The 19,782-nt window shown below is 33.0% G+C and overlaps 1 protein-coding gene across 6 annotated transcripts in view; it reads right to left on the reverse strand.

Annotated features, from left to right (window-relative positions):
• The window catches only part of LIPI (lipase I), a 24,903-nt gene continuing 5,121 nt past the window's right edge, over positions 1-19,782 (reverse strand). For 4 of the 6 annotated variants that reach the window (XM_039337231.1, XM_039337233.1, XM_039337230.1 and 1 more), the window contains 9 exons: positions 15,321-15,691; positions 13,901-14,009; positions 12,947-13,048; positions 11,866-11,955; positions 10,959-11,123; positions 7,483-7,578; positions 5,699-5,810; positions 3,893-4,066; positions 1-1,484 (listed from right to left, as the gene is read on the reverse strand). In XM_039337231.1, coding sequence (XP_039193165.1) covers positions 1,388-1,484; positions 3,893-4,066; positions 5,699-5,810; positions 7,483-7,578; positions 10,959-11,123; positions 11,866-11,955; positions 12,947-13,048; positions 13,901-14,009; positions 15,321-15,691 — 1,316 coding nt within the window. In that variant the 3' untranslated portion in view covers positions 1-1,387. Of the gene's footprint in view, positions 1,485-3,892; positions 4,067-5,698; positions 5,811-7,482; positions 7,579-10,958; positions 11,124-11,865; positions 11,956-12,946; positions 13,049-13,900; positions 14,010-15,320; positions 15,692-19,523; positions 19,687-19,782 lie in introns of those variants that run through there. The other 2 variants (XM_039337227.1, XM_039337232.1) reach the window with 2 other exon arrangements.

A 19,782-nucleotide genomic window follows, 5' to 3' on the forward strand; every position in this document is an offset into this window, starting at 1 on the left:
TTGCTGTTAAATACAAAAAAACAATATTTATCTAGAACTTTTAAAATAATGTTTAAAAATGCATTCACAAATAACACTAAACATAAAACAAATTACAATGGTAAGATTTGCACAGCACAGCAAATACACCATCAAATAAGTTTTAAAAATAGTGCAATATACAAGTCCTTATAATACATATAATCAGTGCTTTTTTTTGTAAAAAAAAAAAAAAAGTGCCAAAACTCACACACGTCATACAACCTGCCTTGCCTACCCTACAAGGTTCCATCCCCAAAAAGTGCCGGAACTCCGTTCTGGGTGTTCTATGACAAAAAAAGTCCTGCATGTAATAATGGAGTTAGGAGAGGAAACAAAAATAAAAAATGGTTCAGTTTTTTGCTTTGCATATCAGTGAGTGATGATCCCATCACAATGGATTTGTCTCTTAAAATTGTTATGGAGATCTTTGAAAGAAACATCTATTAAAAATATATAACATTCCTATTAGTTACAAAGATATTTGTAATTATTTGCTCTCTGTTAATAAATATTTTATTTAAATGAATAATATTCACATGCTCAAATAATATTGATCATTATACAGTCAAGTTATTCACCTGTTAAGAAATACTTTCTTATGCATATGAACAATATGTAAATAGTTAGCAGCTACATATATTGAACATGCAAAGGTGGTTTTCAGAAGATATTAAATAATTCTGTTGCTGAGAGGCTTGAGTGATGCTACCAGGAGACTGGCTGTAATAAATGGTTTATGTGTGATTTTAGGATCAATAAGATGAGCTAAACTGTAGCTTCTGTATTCTGAATATTTACAAATTGTATCTGCATTATACTGCATATGCATCATAAAGCATATTATTATATTGATTCAATTTCAGTTTCTATTTAGCAACATTAGCAGCCTGTCAGTGTCATTATGAACAGAGATGCTCCATTAATGAGAATATTTTTTCATGTGCCCAAATGCTGATCTGAACCTATTTCTCTAAACTGTAGCATTTCATATTGATATAATAAGATATTAGATCTGTCAAATATAAAAGTATCAACAAACATATTTAGTGTACTATGATCCTACATTTAGTGATGAAGTTATTACTATTAATTTCAATGGTATATCAGCCTCACTATGCATAAGACTAAAACTGAAATTGTCTCAAAAAATAATTCACAGCTTTGAATGCTCATTAATTAGAAATTGATTGCTAATATATGCAACTAGGCACATGAAAAATCTCTGAATTTCTTTTAAAAGTTCATTCTGTGATCTTCAGAGGTAGTCATAAAATTGGCAAATTAACTTTCTTGAAGGAAGCCAATTAAACTTGTTACCAGTTCACGTTGCTCTTGTTAATTTCTTGCATACAATATCCTGAAATAATCAATTGTCTTGCGTATTTATCTCATAGCATGGGATAGGTGTAAAAGTTGTTTCAACATTCTCCACAAGTATCATATCATACCTACATAGCTGGATCCTGTACAGAGAGAAGAAAATATGCAATCAAGAAAAAGTGTATTTTATTTTTATTGTACATAAGTAATATTCATCTATATTTAATCAGTATTTTTAAGAGGAATCAGGACTACTGATTTAAGCGTATTACTAATATAATACAGAATAATATATGATAACAGACTCATCTCCCCCTCCCATTCTCTGTTACCCACATGCCTATTTTTTTTACTAGTCATATTAATGTATTTTCTTTGTTTTGTTTTTCCTTGTTTGTTGTATTGTTCTATTATTTCACATTTTGTTTAAACTTCCTTTTTAATTCTGTTTTTATGTTTTTTAGCCTCCTAGCATCAAATAAATTTAATAGTAGTAGTAGTAATAATAATAATAATAATAATATACTTAAACTAGTGATGGCGAACCTTTTAGAGATCGAGTGCCCAAACTGCAACCCAAAATCCACGTATTTATCGCCAGGTGCCAGGTGGGCGTGGCCCACTGGATTGGCGTGGCTGTGGTGGTCATGGCAGATTGGGTGGGTGTGGCCAATGTGGGTGCGATCACTTTGATGTTGCTTGTGGGGAGGGATGTCTGTGGGGGCCGGGCAGGGTTGAGGCAGATCCAGGGGGTCTCTGGCAGGTAAGGCAGTGGGCAGGAGGCTCGTCCTATGGGGTGAGGCAAGGCAAGGCAGGGCGGGGGTGCCATTGTCACAGGGAAAGGTGAGGCAGGGGCCAGGGCGGCTCCTGCCTGACACCATCGGCATCTGCACACAAAAGCCAGAGAGCGCATGGGTGCTGGGATGCATCCAGCCATGTGGGACCTCGGCCAGTTAGCCGGCGGCTGGTTGAAGAGGGATGGTTGCCATCTCTGGGGAATGGTGTGCGTGCCCAAAGAGAGGGCTCTGAGTGCCACCTCTGGCACGTGTGCTATAGGTTCACCACCACTGTACTAAACCATGTCCAAAACAGATGGGAATAAATTTTAATCTTATTTACTTCTCTACCTTTAGTTTTTTTACCCTTTGAATTGATCATCCAGAGTTATTTTAAAAAATCCATATTGTACTGTTTCCAAATCATATATAGACATATGAACAAACTCTCAGAAATGAATTTTTTCAAACTTTTTAGAGTAAAAGTCTTTGCAAAACTCTTTAGGTGTCACCCAATAGCCAAACCTATTAGATAGGTAAAGTCCAGAATGGAATCTACTGCTAAGTGCTATAGTTTAAATATATGTATCTTAATCACAAGCTATCTGGCTGACATTTCAGAACTTAAATAAATTAATGTCCTTGGAACAATTATTTTACTGCCTAGCCAATTATTTTATTGCATGTACTAAATAATACTAAGGGAAAACAATTCTGGGGAAAAGTATTTCTGTTTCAAACAAAAGAAATTTTCAACAAGCTACTAATTTCTATATAATATGCACCACTCTTTATTTGAGAAGTGATTTTCATGACTGTTCCTAAGATGGAGCAACCAATACAACTAAACATTCTCTATCAATATTTATAATCAAGAATTCTTGCAGAAGTAGTTCTCCTTTTTCTGCCCCCACATTATATACAGAAAAAAAATCCTTCTAAGACATTTTATCATATAAATAAATGAAAGAGATAGTAAGGTTTTCTCAACTTCTAAACTAAACTGTTGGCATGTGTTAAATTAATATAATTCTTATATTATATATTATATATCTATATATTCTCTGTGTCCTAATTGGATACAGAATTTAAAACTTGTTTTAAACCTATGTTTATATAATTATAGCCATTATGAATAATTGCAGAAACAATTTTCTCTTATCAATTCCCCATATTTTATCAAAGTGCAAGATCATAATTATGTATAAATCCTATGATAGTTATTATGAATGTCGATACTATACAATAAATTTTATTTTAATTTAATGCACAAAATGATAAATGAAGAAAAATGTGCAAAATGCTAGCAGAGATTGTTACAAATAGGTAACAATTGTAAGAAACACACAAAAACTTGAAACTTCATTGACAATGGCCAAAATCCAATAAATAGTTATGAAATATTCAGAATGAGCATGTGTATCTCTCTGCAAAGTGACTGGAAAGCATATTCCTGAAACAAGAACTATTTACAGTCAAATGAAACACATCAAGCAATGCAACATAGACAAGGACAAACATGTACAAATTAGTATTTTTAGACCACTTACACTTACATGGCAGACACACTCTATTGAAAACATTCCCCTCAAATGCAGTTTTAGCAGAAATTGTGCTTATTTTCTGCCTCCGTTTTAAGAAACAGTGCCTTCAATCAAAACTTTTTTGTCATCTGTAAGTGCTATCATTGAGCAAGAGTATTAGTGGTTCAACTGTCTTTTCCTAAATTCTTCTTCTAGATCATAAAACTATTATAAAATGACAATCTATGTTACCTTTCTGGATGTGAGAGGGATTTTAATCTCATTTCGAGAACCCTAAGCTTGTACTTGGGGCCCACTGTACTCTTTGTAGAAAATGTCAAAGTAATTGTTGAAATGTTTCCAAAATCCAGATAAAATCCAGCAAGTATCTTTGCTTGCCTATATTGTTGAAATACAGTTGCATCACTAAAGAAGAAAAAACAGATTTATTCAATGTATGCCCCTTTATAAAATAAGACTCAAGGTGTCGTGCAATGGGTTCCAATCGTCTTAAAAAAACAAACCAGAACAGAATATAGAAACAACTACAAACCTTGGTCCAGGCAAAAGCAGCAGAAAAATGTATTTTGACAACTGGATTCTTAAATACATCCACTACAGATTGTAACAGCACTGTGGACTGATCTACGAAAGGTCTTATTATACCTTGAAGCTGAAGCTGAACAAGCAAAATTAGCCACTTATTTGTCCACAAGAGATCAGAAGAAAAGAAAAGACATGCATTATAATCTTTACTGCAGCAGGTTTGTGCCTATTGAAAATTTCTCCTGGTACATATAAGGCAGACAGACAGCTTTGGCTATCAGCACTGATTCTTGGTATCAGTGCACCTGAGAGTGCCTGTTGAAAAATAGCCATGAAGGGAAGTAAGTCCCTTGCAGTAGCCACTTCCAACCTCCAACCTATACCACCCACTTTCTTATTCTTCCTTTGGCTCTGCTGCATTGATATTTCCATTGAGCACTGAAATAAGTGAGTTTTTTTAAAAAATAATTCAGCCTTTGGATGCACCCTCTTTTATGAAGAATTTTACAATTACTATAAATACCTTGTATTTACACAATACAATTTACATATACCAATATAAACTAACTTATGTAAATTTAATGCACTCTCTTTTTCTCCCTCCCTCCCTCCCTCCCTTTCGTCGTCCCTCCCTTTCTCCTCCTCCCTCTCCTGGTATATATTAGGCGGTAGCAAAAATAAGTAGCATAATTAGAAAACAGAAAGAAAGTCTGACTGAAATAGTATTTGCTTAACTTAGTATTCTGCATCTTGCTTTCCAAAATCAGGGAGCTCTACTCACAGTCACTCATGCCCTCATGGTTGGGCTATTGCAATGTGCTCTACATGAGACTGTCCTTGAAGAACATCTGGAAGTGTCAGCTACTGCAGAATGCAGAATGCAACAGAGCAGGCAGTTATGTGTTTCTTTACAAACACATTTTTATACCTTTGTTTGGCAAGGTGCACTGTTAACCAGTCTGTTTCTAAGTCAAATCAAGGAGCACATTTTGATGTTTAAAGCTCTACGTGGCGTGACATTGGATCATTTGAGGGACTGTCTTTCTCAGATTACATCTATCCATCCCAAATTTGTTGTATAATTTTGAATCCCATCCTGAGTCATTTGACTGTGAGATTGGCAGATATATAAATAAGACTTATAAATAAGATACATACAATTTCAATACAGATAGTCCTTGCTTACTGATTCCCTCCTTTAGCAATCATTTGAAGTTACAACTGTGCTCAAAGAATAGTTTTGTGATTAATAATCACATTTCAAATGGTGGGGAATTCCAAAAGTGGGGACAAAGAAAATTTTGCAACTGCTTCACTTAATGATAGAGTTGCCCGTTCCAACTATGGTTCTACCCCTTTTATCTTTTTTTTCTTTGCATATTAACTTTCAAATTTCCATTCTAATTCAAAAGTCATTTATCAATTACTCATTTTATTTGTTCAAATTAGTTCTAATTATAGCTGATACTATTTTGCATAAAGAAAGTACCAAAATGAATAAATATATCTCACCTATTAATTCTGGATTCTATTGTATTTCCTGAATTATCTGTTATTTTGATATTTATGAAACCTCTCCTAGTGCTTTTATTCCAGGTAATAATATCCAAAGAATAATGATACACTGTGGGAGAGAGAAAAAATGAAATTTTATTTTGATTTATTTTCTTCTTTTTTAGAATGGAAAAAAAGAATCCTGGAAAACTGGGAGCTGAGTTTATTAAGCAAAGTCAGAAAGTTATATATCAAGAGACTACTAAAAACGTTCTCAGGCTAGAACGTCAGAATAATATATTCATTTCAGAGCTAACTACATCATAGTAGGTAATAGCTTCATGATAAACCATTTTATTGTAACTCTTTTAGCAGCAACTTTTTCTTATTATTCTGAGATTGATCAAAATACCCCTTCAATGGTAAGATAAACTCAGGAACAGCATCTTGTGAAAATCTTGTGATTTTCTCATGGAGCAGGGTAAAATAGCTGGTAAAATTATTATACTCTAATTAATTAATCATGATATAAATCTTACATTTGATGCCCTTATAAATATGGATGTCTTTTGTAAGTGCTATATATTCTAGTTTTTTCTGTTTTTTGTTCGATTTTCAATAGTTGCTGTACTTACTAGCAAAATATTTTTTTTAAATTACTCATTCTGTATTACATTTATGATAGTAAATGTAGAACATAGTCATATTTCCCCAAGAATGAGACAGCCAGTCATTTCATTTTGAATTCAGCTAAATTTAGTATTAAAATTCTAAGTTTGCTACATTTTCAAATTCAAATTATTACTTGCTGCTAAATATGTCTTGTCCTTTACCTTTAAAAATCATGCAGGGTTTTGTTTTGTTTTGTTTTTTTGCTGCATTCACAGTTATAAGTAAAATACTATAAGCAAAGCAAAAAATATAGCATTACTTTTACCATATCCAAAATAGCCAATAGTCAATGTAACATTTTCCTAACCATATATTTTATGAGCCATATATTGCCTCCATCCTAGGATTGAGAGAGAGTGACTGGCCCAAAGTCAACCAGCTGGCTTTGCAAGACTAGAACTCACAGTCTCCCAGTTTCTAGTCTAATGCCTTAACCATTACACAAAACCGACTATATTGTGATATCGCACAATATAATATATGGAAGTCTGGTTTGCAGTGTGAAATGTTTCTATTAATATAATGCTATTGTATTTAACTTAAGGGGTTACATAAATTATTCTAAAGCAGATCCATCTTTTAGTTATGTGAATCAGCCAGAATTAATAATTTTCCTAATACTGAACTATTATCTCTGCTTCAAGTTCTGTCTAGCTTGCAAAGACCTTGAATGCAATGATTTGATTATCAGTTGAAAACATCAACACAGACATACACAGAAACACACACAGCCCTATTTGTAAGAGATACTAGTACATATCTCATGTGGACCTTTTATAATGCATGGTATTAAATAGTTACATCTCTGTTTCATTATACTTCTTTTCTTGAAATTCATATTGCTATTATCTAATATAAATCCATCTCTTTCTCATTTTTATCAGCTCATTTGTCATCCTTTACTGGGATGCCCACATAATTTCCTGTTTTTAATATTCTTTTCTCCCAGCACATAGATCTTTTGAGCATTATACTATTTCATAAATAAAATAGTAATAAAAAACTAAATTTAATCAAGGAAATGTCAGGTTATCTGGATAGTAAAATGCACTTGGTTTTTTTCCTCCTATTTTTCTCCATAACAGGAAAAAAAATTGAAGTACATGCATGGAACATAGTTAATGACTTACTGCAAAATGGGTCTTCGTCTGAAGTATCAAAGTAAGCTGTTGTCATGGGAGGGTTTTTTTCAAGTATATGACTCTTCCATTTATCAGCATAATATCCTGAAATTGAAATATGTTCAATACAAAATAAACAAATAGATACAAAAAAATACTAAAGATATATTATTTTATGATGCTGTGTGAAATCAACTTTCCCAGAATATAACAAAGGTATTTAAGTTCTACATTTCTATCCTCATAAAATAAAATATTTTACTTTTATTTATCCAATTTATATGGCCACCCATCTCACAAAACAAGTGATTCAAGGTGGCATGCAACAATTTTTACTACTGAGGCTAAAATGCATATTCTTTTCTTTTTTTAACTCAGTGGCACAATGAAAACATTAAATACTTTCTATCATCCACACATGTGATCCTGCAGATATTCAAACTGCATTTGTAGTTGGTAAACTGAGGACAGGAAAAATCTGGAATAAACCATATAAGGTTTTTTCAGTAAGAGAAAGTATCTCAAAAGAGGTAGAGAAAATTGGAATGGACTAAATAACTGCCAAAGTTGGCACAGAGATAGGAAGAAAAAATACCTATTAAGGAAAATAGCACTGCAATTTCCATCGGCTAAAGAAATGAAAATTCCTGGATAGTTCAGATCCACTGAAGACAAATCACAACTGAGATCACTATGCAATGATAGAACAGTAAGGTGTAAAATTGCTATGCTGAGCACAGATGCTGAGAGAAGGAAGAGGGCCCAAAGACCCCTGAAGACAAAAGTTCGGTTAACTATGAGAAGTTATCAGCTAGATTTTAAGTGAAACTCTTGATTAACTCTTTTGCAAATTTAGTAATGATCTTATATTAAGCAATAGCTTCAGACAGCACAGTGACATAGCAGCAGAAGCATGGCTATTGCAAGCAGGCAATTGATTTTTGATTGGTAAAGCAATTAGGCCATAAATCAATTTGCCACATTCTACTCTTTTCAGAAGTTAGAAATTGGTGGTAGTGCAAGTGATTGGTTAGTACAGCATGGCTGAAATAGAAACTAAACCTTTTCCATTTTAGAAATGTTACGAATAAAGAAAATTAATATATATATATTGGATAGTGTACTCAGTTTTGTCTGTTTGATCCTAACAAACCTGCTCACAATCTCACTTATCTTGTTAGATCCTACGTAATACCATGAATTAGTCAAAAGCTATGAAGAAATGAAGTTTGAATTAGGAAAAGAAAGTAGTATAGCAATTCATCTGGAAATGTGAGTGCTTTTTTAATGACTCATTCAGCAAGCAAACCGACTGATCAGGTTTATATTACAACATCATGGAAGGTAGTAATGAAACTACAAATAGATCAAGCATACTGTCAAGTGCACATAGATAATTTGCATGTTTATGATTTGCTTCTTCATTTGAGCAGCTAAACAAATGTACAGAAATAACAGCATTCAAACAAGCTATGGTCCTAGGCCAGTTTAAAGTATTAGTATTCCTAATCTATTTTTCTACTTTTTTTCATGAGAAAAGGAGAAGTAATCTATGTTAGTAAACTGTTCATTCAACTGTGATTTATTATATTAGGATTTCTGATTTAATATCAAGTAAAATATGACCAAGATGCAATAAGTTCCCATACGTTTCTATAACCAACAAAGAGCCAAAACATTCTTTGATCAGTGTGACAGAATATTTAATAATGTAAGTTTTTCAGCCATTCCTCATGTAAAATATACTGTATCTAGAATATGTAAATAGTATAAATGCCTTTAATGAATCCTAGCTTCTATTCACATGAAGCAGAATGTCTTCAGGAGGGAAACCTGCCTGTTATAGCTGAAGACAATGCTGGATGCAGCTTGGTCATGTAGGACTTCAAGTGCTCATACACATTGCAAGTAAAATATGACCAACATACAAAACCAGCATGTTTATTTGTTTATTTAAGAATTAATACTTAATTCTTTTAATGTGGAATGATAGTAATTTTTTTAAAAAAATGCATTTGCATGGTGATTTAAAAACAGTGCACCTGTTTCATTTTTATTTCTTTTGGGATATATTTCAGCATCTACATATTTTTTTATTCATTCCCAACAGGAAACATTAGAGATATACAGCTCTATTAAGCTATCCTTCACTCTTTATGATGGTGTAATATGGAGGTTTCCAGATTTGGAAATAAATTTTAAGATTTCATCAAGTCTTCCAGCTTAACAAATAAAAATTTTGACCCTTCTTTGGAGTGTTATTGTTAATAAAATTAACCATGAAGAATTCAGTTTCCACAATAGCCAAATTGACACTCACCCTTTGATTCAGATGCAGTATCAGAAACATGTGGGTAAAACCTTATTGTACTTTGTTTGAAATGGAGGAAATACAGAACATATACATTTTATTCTATGAACAAAATAATTCTCAACTTTTTCCTCAGGTAATTCCTACATCATAACTGAAAATGTTGCCGGCAGGAACAACAGAATATAATGGCGTCTAAAAGACACCAAAATAACTCAATACTTTTTTTTAAAAAAAAAACTTTGAAATGGCCAAAATTGTGAGATACTACAACGTTTTTTTATTTTTGGCTTAAAAGCTTGAAGCTTGAAGATGTTTTGGAATCTTCATTATTAGCATTATTGTTATTGCCTCATCATGTGCTCCAGGGATCATCTCTATTCATGGACTATCAGTGGTCCCTTAATCACAGGTTGTAAAATACTAACCTAAAAATAAATGTGTGGAACCTGAAAATAATAATTATGGTTAATGGAAAACCTTCCTTGGTAATTGCTCCTAAATGACTGTTTTTAAAAGGAAGTTAGTAGCTGAGAAATAGTTGGGAATGTTTTATAAATGATTCAGAATGTTGAGTTTGAAAATTAAGATATCTCCTTATCTTTTACTTCCATCTAAGAATGGCTAATACTGTTTAAGACACAGACAGTGTAATGATTTGTTGGAAGGTATTTTATTTCTTTATTTGTACCCTGTCTTTATTATTTTTACAAATAACTCGGCACACCTTCCTCCTATTTTCCCCACAAAAATAACAACTCTGAAATGAGTTGAGAGAGAATGACTGGCCCAAGGTCACCCAACTGACTTTTATGGCTAAGGCAGCACTTGAACTCACAATCTTCTGCTTTCTAGCCTAATGCCTTAACCATTAGACCAAACTTGGTCCACTACAAACTGGAGATGAGAGTTATCTTGTGCAGTGCAGTGACTTTGGTACGGTATTCATCTTTAATATAATATTTATAATATTTATAATTATTTATTCTGTAGTTTAAAACCGACAAAAACATTCATTTGACTCGAGTTTTCTTTCTGTGAAAGAAACAGGATAGCTTTACTCCTACAATTTTTCACTGTACCAGATTTAAAAAGCATTACATAACAGAATGTTCTATACACTGACATCTAAGACGTTTTCCATAAAATATTGTCTGAAACACATTACTCTTACCTACTACTGGGCATGGAAGCGATTTAAAATTACAGCTCACACATTTTCCATTCTGGTAATCCTTATACGATTCACAAGGATATGCAGTTATATCACAATTATGTTGTAAGGATGACATATACAAAAAAACAGATCTCTGATGATCACATTTGAAATACGCTGATCCTAGAAGAATCAACAAGTAAACTCAAGACTACGTAATTATGTTCTGTTTTTCACAAAATAGAACAGTAGCAGCATTTCAGAATAAGCAGCAGTTGCTAGTTAATACTTGAATGAGAGACTCCCCAGAAACTCCTAACTATAGCTTACACTGGAATTACATTAAATTAAATTACATTCTGAAAAGAACATATCCATATAACTACCAAAAAATCCACCACAGATCTTCTATTAAAAAACAAGAGTAAAGAGTGACTCTTTGCCTTTTACTTCAAAACAGGAAAATTGTCTTCTGTAGTTCAGTCCCCCATTTCTCCTTTTCCCTTTCCAAGTTGATTATTTGCTCTCCCAACATTTTCCAAGCAAGGTCCAACCAAGAATACCTAGAAATTTTGTGCAGATTGATTTCTCAGTGATGAAAGGCTATCACCATGTGTTTTAACTACAGTAAGGGTTTCTGTCCTTCCTGGGCAAAAAAATGAAATTTACTCACATTTTAAAATTTCAATCCTATTATAAGCCTGAACAATCTAGATTTAGACTTGCTAATATACAGCATTCAAGAGCAGGATTCAATGAACAGTTAAAGCATACTAAAAATTACTGAATGGATAAATTTGATTCTATACACAACTGTAATAATTTTTTAAAAGTACACTAACATAGTTGCCTTCATAAATGAACAAATGACTTCACTACAATTAAGCCCCTCACTTCTGATAATAATTAATTTATCTATATTTACCACTAAGTATTGTTTTTGGACATCCGGGCTGATCTGTTCCTCCATTTGGATAGAAATCAATGTTTCCCAAAGGATCCTTGAGACCAAAACCTAGCAATGAAATACATAGTGAAGAAAAAATAAATATACCATCTTAACCAATACTTCTGTCCACAAAAAATTAGAGCTTAATCTCTCACATATTTCTGAAAGCATTAAAACTAGGAAAAAGAAAAACAATAGCGTTGAGATATCAAAGAGCTAAGAATGCATATTACCAAAACACTGGAAGTTGTGATTATCACTAATCTACATCACAGGAACTCTAAACTTTTCAAAGAAATTAGTCATAAAATAAGGGATTGGTCTCTTCAAGGAGCTTGATTAGGAGATGAAATGGAATCTACAAGCCTCAATCTACACGTCCTAATATTTGCTCAAATATTTGCTCAAATTATGAATTTGCTTTCAAATTCATAATTTTATATATTAGCTATAATCTTATATAAAAGGGAATTTCCTTTTATAGCGATGTGCAAAATGCCAATGCTAAACTGATTTTTCCTTTGTTGTTAATATATTTAAAAGAAGTTTAATATCTTATTGTAGACAACACCATCATGAGTTTAAACATATTTTTGAATCTGAAAAATAGGTTTTTTTAAACAAATATTAAAATATTGAGGTTTAGGATTATTACTAAACCCACTGGTCTTAGCTCAGTTAACATTTCTAATGAACTTAAACAATTTATATCTGCTGTAAGAAACATATTTTGAATTGATGTTTAAAAAAAATAGCTGCTCCAATGTGGTACTGTAGTTTAGAAAATGTTTTCTATATCAGGAAAATCTGTAATTCAGAGACAAATGAAAAAGTTTTGGGCATGTTTTTGCCAAATATTTAAGCACAAGTCAGAATATCCTAAGTACCTAGTTGGATTCCATTTATAATAATTGCATACATCCTGGGATGGAACTTATTCTCTCATACATATGTAATGTACAGATTCATCTAGTGGGATCATACCAGGAAATGGAAGTGGGGTGAGGGGGAATCATTCAATCACAGAATACTCAAAATCCAAATATGTAATAATTACCATCAGTATCAGTATGAATGACATCTACAAACTGGGCATCAGTATGATCCAGTCTCTCATTAGCCAGCTTTCCGGTAAATAAGGGACCAGCTGGGTCAAGACCTAAAAAGTAGATTCAAAGCAGAGCTCATAGGAAAAGCATGCAAGCATTGTTTAAGTGTAATTACTATAAGTAACACAAAAGTTAACAACAAAACAGTCATTATTTGGAGAACAAGTAAACTTCTCATTAACACTCCCCTTCCTACTAGTCTAAATCTCAAATGTAGTGACAATGTAATTAATGTATACGTATGGAGATAATACCAAGGAGACACTAAGGAAAGAGACAAGTTGCAATTTTATATGGAAAGTTTCTACAATGTGCACCCTGATAAAAACATCATGTTAGAAAACATGACATCATGTTATGAAGAAATTAAAGGTTTGTTCAGTGATCAAGAACTTAGGTCTAAGTTACCTCCATTGGTTTCACATTACATTATTTTTATATGAGATACAGACTAATTTGAAGGATATTTTCATTTAAACCAATGCACTGATGTCTCAATCAAACTATAGTAAAGTATTAAATAGCAGATATCTGGAGTATTCCCTTGGCCATTTCTCTGAGCCATTAGTCAAATTCAGCTTGTGAACTTGTCACATATATCACCATTGTGAAAAGCCCTAAAATTGTCTAGCAGGCATAACAATGACTAGAGCAGAGATACATCTCTCAAACAACATTCCTGTGCCTTTCTTGTTTATAGAAATGTGTGGTGACACTGCTGAGTTGCAGAATCTTTATTTTTGTTTTTCATCTGTAAAAAAGTATGAAAATAGATTCCAATTACAATACTTTATATGACAGAATTGTGCTATAAAACATGCTCCAAACCTACTAAAACTAGCCAGCTTCTAAAATTCTACCTGGAAGGACTGTTTGAAGTTTATTCAGTTTGTAAGTCTCACCTGTAATTCTTCCAATTTTGCCATTGTATGCCTTCCCAATAAATCCAGCTATATGAGCCCCAAGGCTTACACCAATCATATAAATAGAATCAACAGCAACACCATTCTCCTATGGGGAGGAAAACGCATGGAAAGAGGGTCATAGAATGACCTAATTTTATTTTTCCCCTTATACACTATAACAGATTGAAATAGGTTTTGTGATTGTGCCACATACTGTAGATTACATCCTATGTTTGTACTGTAAGTGGCATAAGGATGCTCCACATTTCACTGTACAATAATTAAACACAAATGAATTGTTTTGTGGAAAAAGAAAATGAAATGCTACTGTTGTAATCTAATCCCCTGATTAATGATTATGTACAATAAGTTCATTTGTATCATAAAGTGGAGAAAAGGCTTTCAGAAAAGTACAGCTTGATTTCTAATATAGTGAAATGAAACAGTATACACAAATTTGTATCTATGTATTTCAGCAAAGTAACTCAGATACGACAATGTGGAGTTAGCCTTGTATGGTATTGCCAGCAGGGCTGCCATCTGAAATTAAACTATTCCTAGGAACAACTACAATATATAGTAAGTGCTGTATACAGACATATCATTTATGAATCTTGTTACATTTTAACATTACTCATGGTTGAAGTTTTCCACTTTCCCAGCCATAAATGGAGATAAAGCTAGGAGTTTTTAATACTCTGCAATATCACTTAGCTATGCTCTGTCCATTCACATTATTTTTCTATCACAGTAAAATTCCATGACAGAACTTCACAAATATAAAGCAGCCACAATTGCTGCTTGCTGTTTGGGTGAATCAATTATTGAGACTAATTTTTATTTTATGTGTTTTATTTTAAAACACATTTTATTTACAAATAAGTGAAAATAATGAATGTCCATATGTTACTCTTGCAATGATCACACATCTACAGTTTAGACATCCATTTAGAAATCGCATGTAACAGAACAGATTTATTTACTTGTATCCCATGTTTAGTATTTTTACAAATAAATCAAGATAGTGCACATATCCAAAACACTTTCCTCCTCCTATTGTCTCCAAAACAATGCCCTTATAAGGTGAGTTGGACCTGAGGTCACTTAGCTGACTTTCATGGCTAATGAGGGACTAAAACTCAATCTTCTAATTTCTAGTCTAGTACCTTAACCACTAGACCAAATGTATGTTATACTGTAGTTGTATAAACATTGGTTATAATAATCTGAATAAATGCTCATGCATTTTCCATAAGAATACAAATGCATTGTATATAACATAGATAATGATCCCCCATTATAGCCCAGAGTTCTCTGCTTTTACAAGAAACAACAATGAATATACAGGATATTCATAGAGTTAACTGGGCAAGTAGATGAATGTTTTTCTGATATCAGTATTATGTATCTTTCTTACCAACATTTGATCAATAAGATGTGTTAAGTAGGGTACCACTTTCTTCGCACTAGCAACAGCACTAAAATAATTCACTGTTGTTGCACCCCGGTTCCAATCCACTATAATGATGTTGAAGTCTTGTTTTTCAAGCAGAAGATTTTTAATTCTATCAATCCATATTGGGGGAGAACCTGTAAATCTATACCCATGGATGATAACAACAATATTCTTGGTTACATTAAAATGTATAGAAGTTGTTATATTATGTTCATCAAGATGCTCAGCACAGTCTTTATTTCTTCTTGTATACAAAAGCAGTTGCATCTTCAGATCTGTGCCAATCACAGCATTGCCAAAATTAAGATCTGTGAATTTAGGACATTCTTCACCTAAATTTGTAAAATATAAATAAAAGAAACATTTGATCAATGTTATTTTTAAAGTTCATATTGCATTTCATTTTTCTACAAGACATCTATGGAACCTCAAATAGGAATATTTTATTTAACTTCACAAACAATAATTGCAGAATTCCTGGTTTATATAAGACCAAATTGAAGAAGTAATAATTTTTATGCTGAAAAGAGATAAATCTGGCATAATTGGGCTGAGTTCATCCAATTATTCTTTGTTTATCCTTTTTTTAAAAAAAATTATATAAATTTCAAAAACATAAAATACTAGAGAATAACATTATTATTAACAACATAATTGCTAGAAATTAGGGCTCTTAAATAAACAGTTTAACATGGTTTGAGGAATAGATCCTGGATTTTGAAAACATGTAATTTATTCTGCTTGTCCTGGGTGAAAGCAGCTCTGATTTGTTCTTGATTCCAGAACATGATTTGAAAGTTCAGCCCTCTCATTAACTAGCATGGGAAACACATGCAAGAATAAACAGGTATAACTCTTAAAAAAATAAAATGTTCAACAGAAATGTTCAAATCCTTGGCATGATGACTGAATAAACTGCCAAGAAGCATCTGAGATTTATCAATTGTCAATTAACCTAATCTTCTATAGCATTTAACTGAATATTTATTTGGTATGTTTGTTTTTTTTTATTTTTCTAAAGAAGGAAACCTTGTGAAATTGCTACTGGTGACATGCAGAGTCTTGCATCTCCACTGTTAATAGTAAAGATTGTTTTGGAATGTTCTGTCTTTGGTAGTATAGCTCTTGTAGTCTGCAGTCCCCCTAGCTTTCTATACTCATCCCATGAGAAAAAGAGGGCTTTTTCAAATAAAAGTTGCAGAATGACACAAAGTGTGTAAATACAACTGTTTCCCCCAGTGTTAACTTCAAAAGCATCATTGAAAAAGTTCCAAGGCAACCAAGACTATCACAAGCGAGCACCTCTTTGTTGTTGTCTAAAACAGAGGTACCCAGCCCCTGGTCCGTGGATCGGTACCAGGCTGTGGCATGCCAGAAACCGGTCCGCACAAACAAGAAAACCTCCATCCGCAGAATGCAGGCAGTACATGAAACCATGCCCCCTCCGATCCATAGAAAAACCTCTCTCCACAGAACCGCTCCCGTGTTCAAAAGTTTGGGGACCTTTGGTCTAAAACATCGTTTTCAGGTGTCTGAGCAAACTTGAAAAAAGATGTAGCTGCTTTAGGAGCTGGTTTAATTTCTCTTGTGGAAAACATGGCTGCTTTAATTACTAATGCAATAGAAAGGTGATGTGCCCTCTTGAGATCTGAAGCACATCTGAATCTTAGGCAGAACTTTACTAAACACTGAACTGGTCATATTTTACAAAATATTTCAAAAGCTTTTTATTTCTTTTTTTCTGTTCCATAGCTATAATTAGGTTCACACTATCTGTTATCGGGGACATACAAATATGAGTTAAAACATGGGAACAGACTAAAAATCAGTTTCCAGATTTTTTTCTTATTTTATTCAGAAACAAACAAAAAAAAGCAGTTTGGATATAAATCAAGCATTCTCAGAGCAGATATGTTTCACCAGCTACAACTTTGTCAATTGTTTGTCATTCTTTAACAGTTTCCCATTTTTCAACTAATAATCCAACAATCTAATGTAAAAGTACTAAGCAAGGTTTTTGTAAAATGTGGTAAGAATGTATGCCTAACATGTGTGTATGTCCTGCAGGGCCTAATTACTAGCACTACTCTTATCTTATTTAATACTATAAGTTTAAGAAAACAAGAGCTTTTGCCATTGACTGATTCTCAGTACTCTCAGGATGAAAAATTAATTGAGAACTTGCTAGCCCTTTAACAGGCAAACACTGATCTCATCTTCCACCATTTTCAACTCTAGTTCCAGATCATCTAGACAAGCATTCTATAATGCATCTTTTCTTTAGTGCTCTTCTACTCAGGATGTCTTTGAACACTTCAGTGAGCTTTGGCCCATTATCACTAGTTTTGTATAAATCTTAGTTAGCAGTAATAGCTCAGCTAATTTAACCAACCAACCATATCTATATACGTCTACAACTTTTGTTCCTGAAAATCTTCAATTGGGCAAAACAGGGCATCATAGGGCAATAATTCTGAACCAAGTTATCTCAAATGTGTACCTTAAATTTTATAAAACACTTAATGATGTAAAAATCATTGTAAAACAATAATGCAACATAATACAAAATGTCATAAAACATTTCCTGTGCTAATGTTTGACTGGGGTTATTTTCAAGGCACATTTATAAATGTATCTCAATTCTTCCAGTGAAGGCAGAACATGAGAAGTTCTGTCATTGTTGAAGGCACTGAGGAATCTAGTCAGGAAACATCCCTGAAAGGGTGACCCAATGAATCCCAGATTGTCTAATTCTGGATAAAAAATCAACAGCCCACTATTCCTTCTTCAACAGGCATTAAGCTATCTAGTTCACTTTAGCCTGTATAACATGATCCATAGATATTTCAATTGTGCAGCTTCCCCCCAGAATCCTCTCTAATCTTAATGTGTCATCGTAAGTTTCCAATATCTCCTCTTTTTGCTAACTATCATTCCTTTGGCTATGAAAACTAAACTAGAGCCATATAGCTTAACAGCAAACAAACCACAAAGGAGAACAAAGAATTTGTTTGTGTTACTTTTCCCAACGCCCACTCCAAAATTCACATAGCTTCAGGGATCCATGCATAATCAGCATCAAAGCATGGCTGATTGTTGGTTTGTTACACTGCTATTTTGACGAATTAACTCTGTAACACAGTACTGCTATAGAAAACTAACTTTTATATACTTAAACTGTGTTATTGTTTATAGCAGAAGGGGTCAGGTGTTTAAAGCCAAAGGTCATTTTTACTTTTACTTCAGCCTTTCCCCTTGCCATTCTGTTCAGATAAGATAATTCCTTGAGGCTAAACATGCATGCAAGGCATCCTGGTAATTAAAGGCTCCATTTGGATATAAAGTAAGCACTAATTTAAATATAAATCAACATCAGTACAAAATTTCACAATGTTTTTCAGTTAATTCTGTGAATCAACCCAGACTCTACCCTGAATAGGGACTACAGGGTCGTAAAAAGAGAGAATTTATTTTATTTGTAATAATTTATTGTAATAATGTGTATACTACCCTAAAAGCAAGTTTCAGTATATTCAGTGTAATCTAGTTTTGACTAAATTCTTAATTATAAGTCTTTCAAATCATATAAACAAATGAATTTTCATATCTCCTCTAATAGTGACTTGAATTACACGTAACATAGTTTAATGAATAAGCCATAATTGACTAGACTAAGAAAAATAAGCAGTAAATTATGGTTTACAAATCAAAAATATAGTTATGCTTACATAACTGTCCTTATCTTGGGGTAGGATGTCTGTTCAAATTAATGAATAGTGGCAGCAGTACTCACAAGTATATAACAAAATGCTCAACATGTTAACTCCAAACCAATGACCTGGTTTAGTACATTATGTGAATCTAGTGAACAACTTTCCAAGCTTTAGTATGTCCTTTTAACGCAAGATATCAGAAAATGTAACACCTTCTCCATGCTCCTGATTTAATGCTGAAAACCTATTGTATTAAACTGAAATGATGAAATGAAATAATGAGACCACATAGAATTAATCTAGCAATAATCTTTATATAGAAATTCAAATATCTTGATTTGTTCTACATTAAAAATCTTTTTAACTCTATTCAGGAGTGTTTCCTTTATTCAACTTTCATACTTGTATTTAAGACAATTATTCATTGCTTCTTAAAATTTGAGTATCTTACGTTTAGGCTAAAACGTTCAGAGGTAACATTCCAATGGCTTCCTTACCTGCTCTTGCACAGTATGCTACAAACCAAATGAAGAAACACAACCCCAACATTGGCAGTGTTCGGAAAGCAGCAAGTAACAGAAGGACAGTATTACTATTTCCTTGTAACATGTTGGTTTTTGCTTAAATTAAACGTCACTGATAAAATAGGTGTGGTACTTGGCAGATTAAAGTCCAGTCTTAGAGTTTTTGCAATCTACAGCTCCTCCTCC

Source organism: Crotalus tigris, unplaced genomic scaffold (assembly GCF_016545835.1).
Source record: "Crotalus tigris isolate CLP2741 ecotype Arizona unplaced genomic scaffold, ASM1654583v1 scf7180000017672.2133156, whole genome shotgun sequence".
NCBI classification, from domain to species: domain Eukaryota; kingdom Metazoa; phylum Chordata; class Lepidosauria; order Squamata; family Viperidae; genus Crotalus; species Crotalus tigris.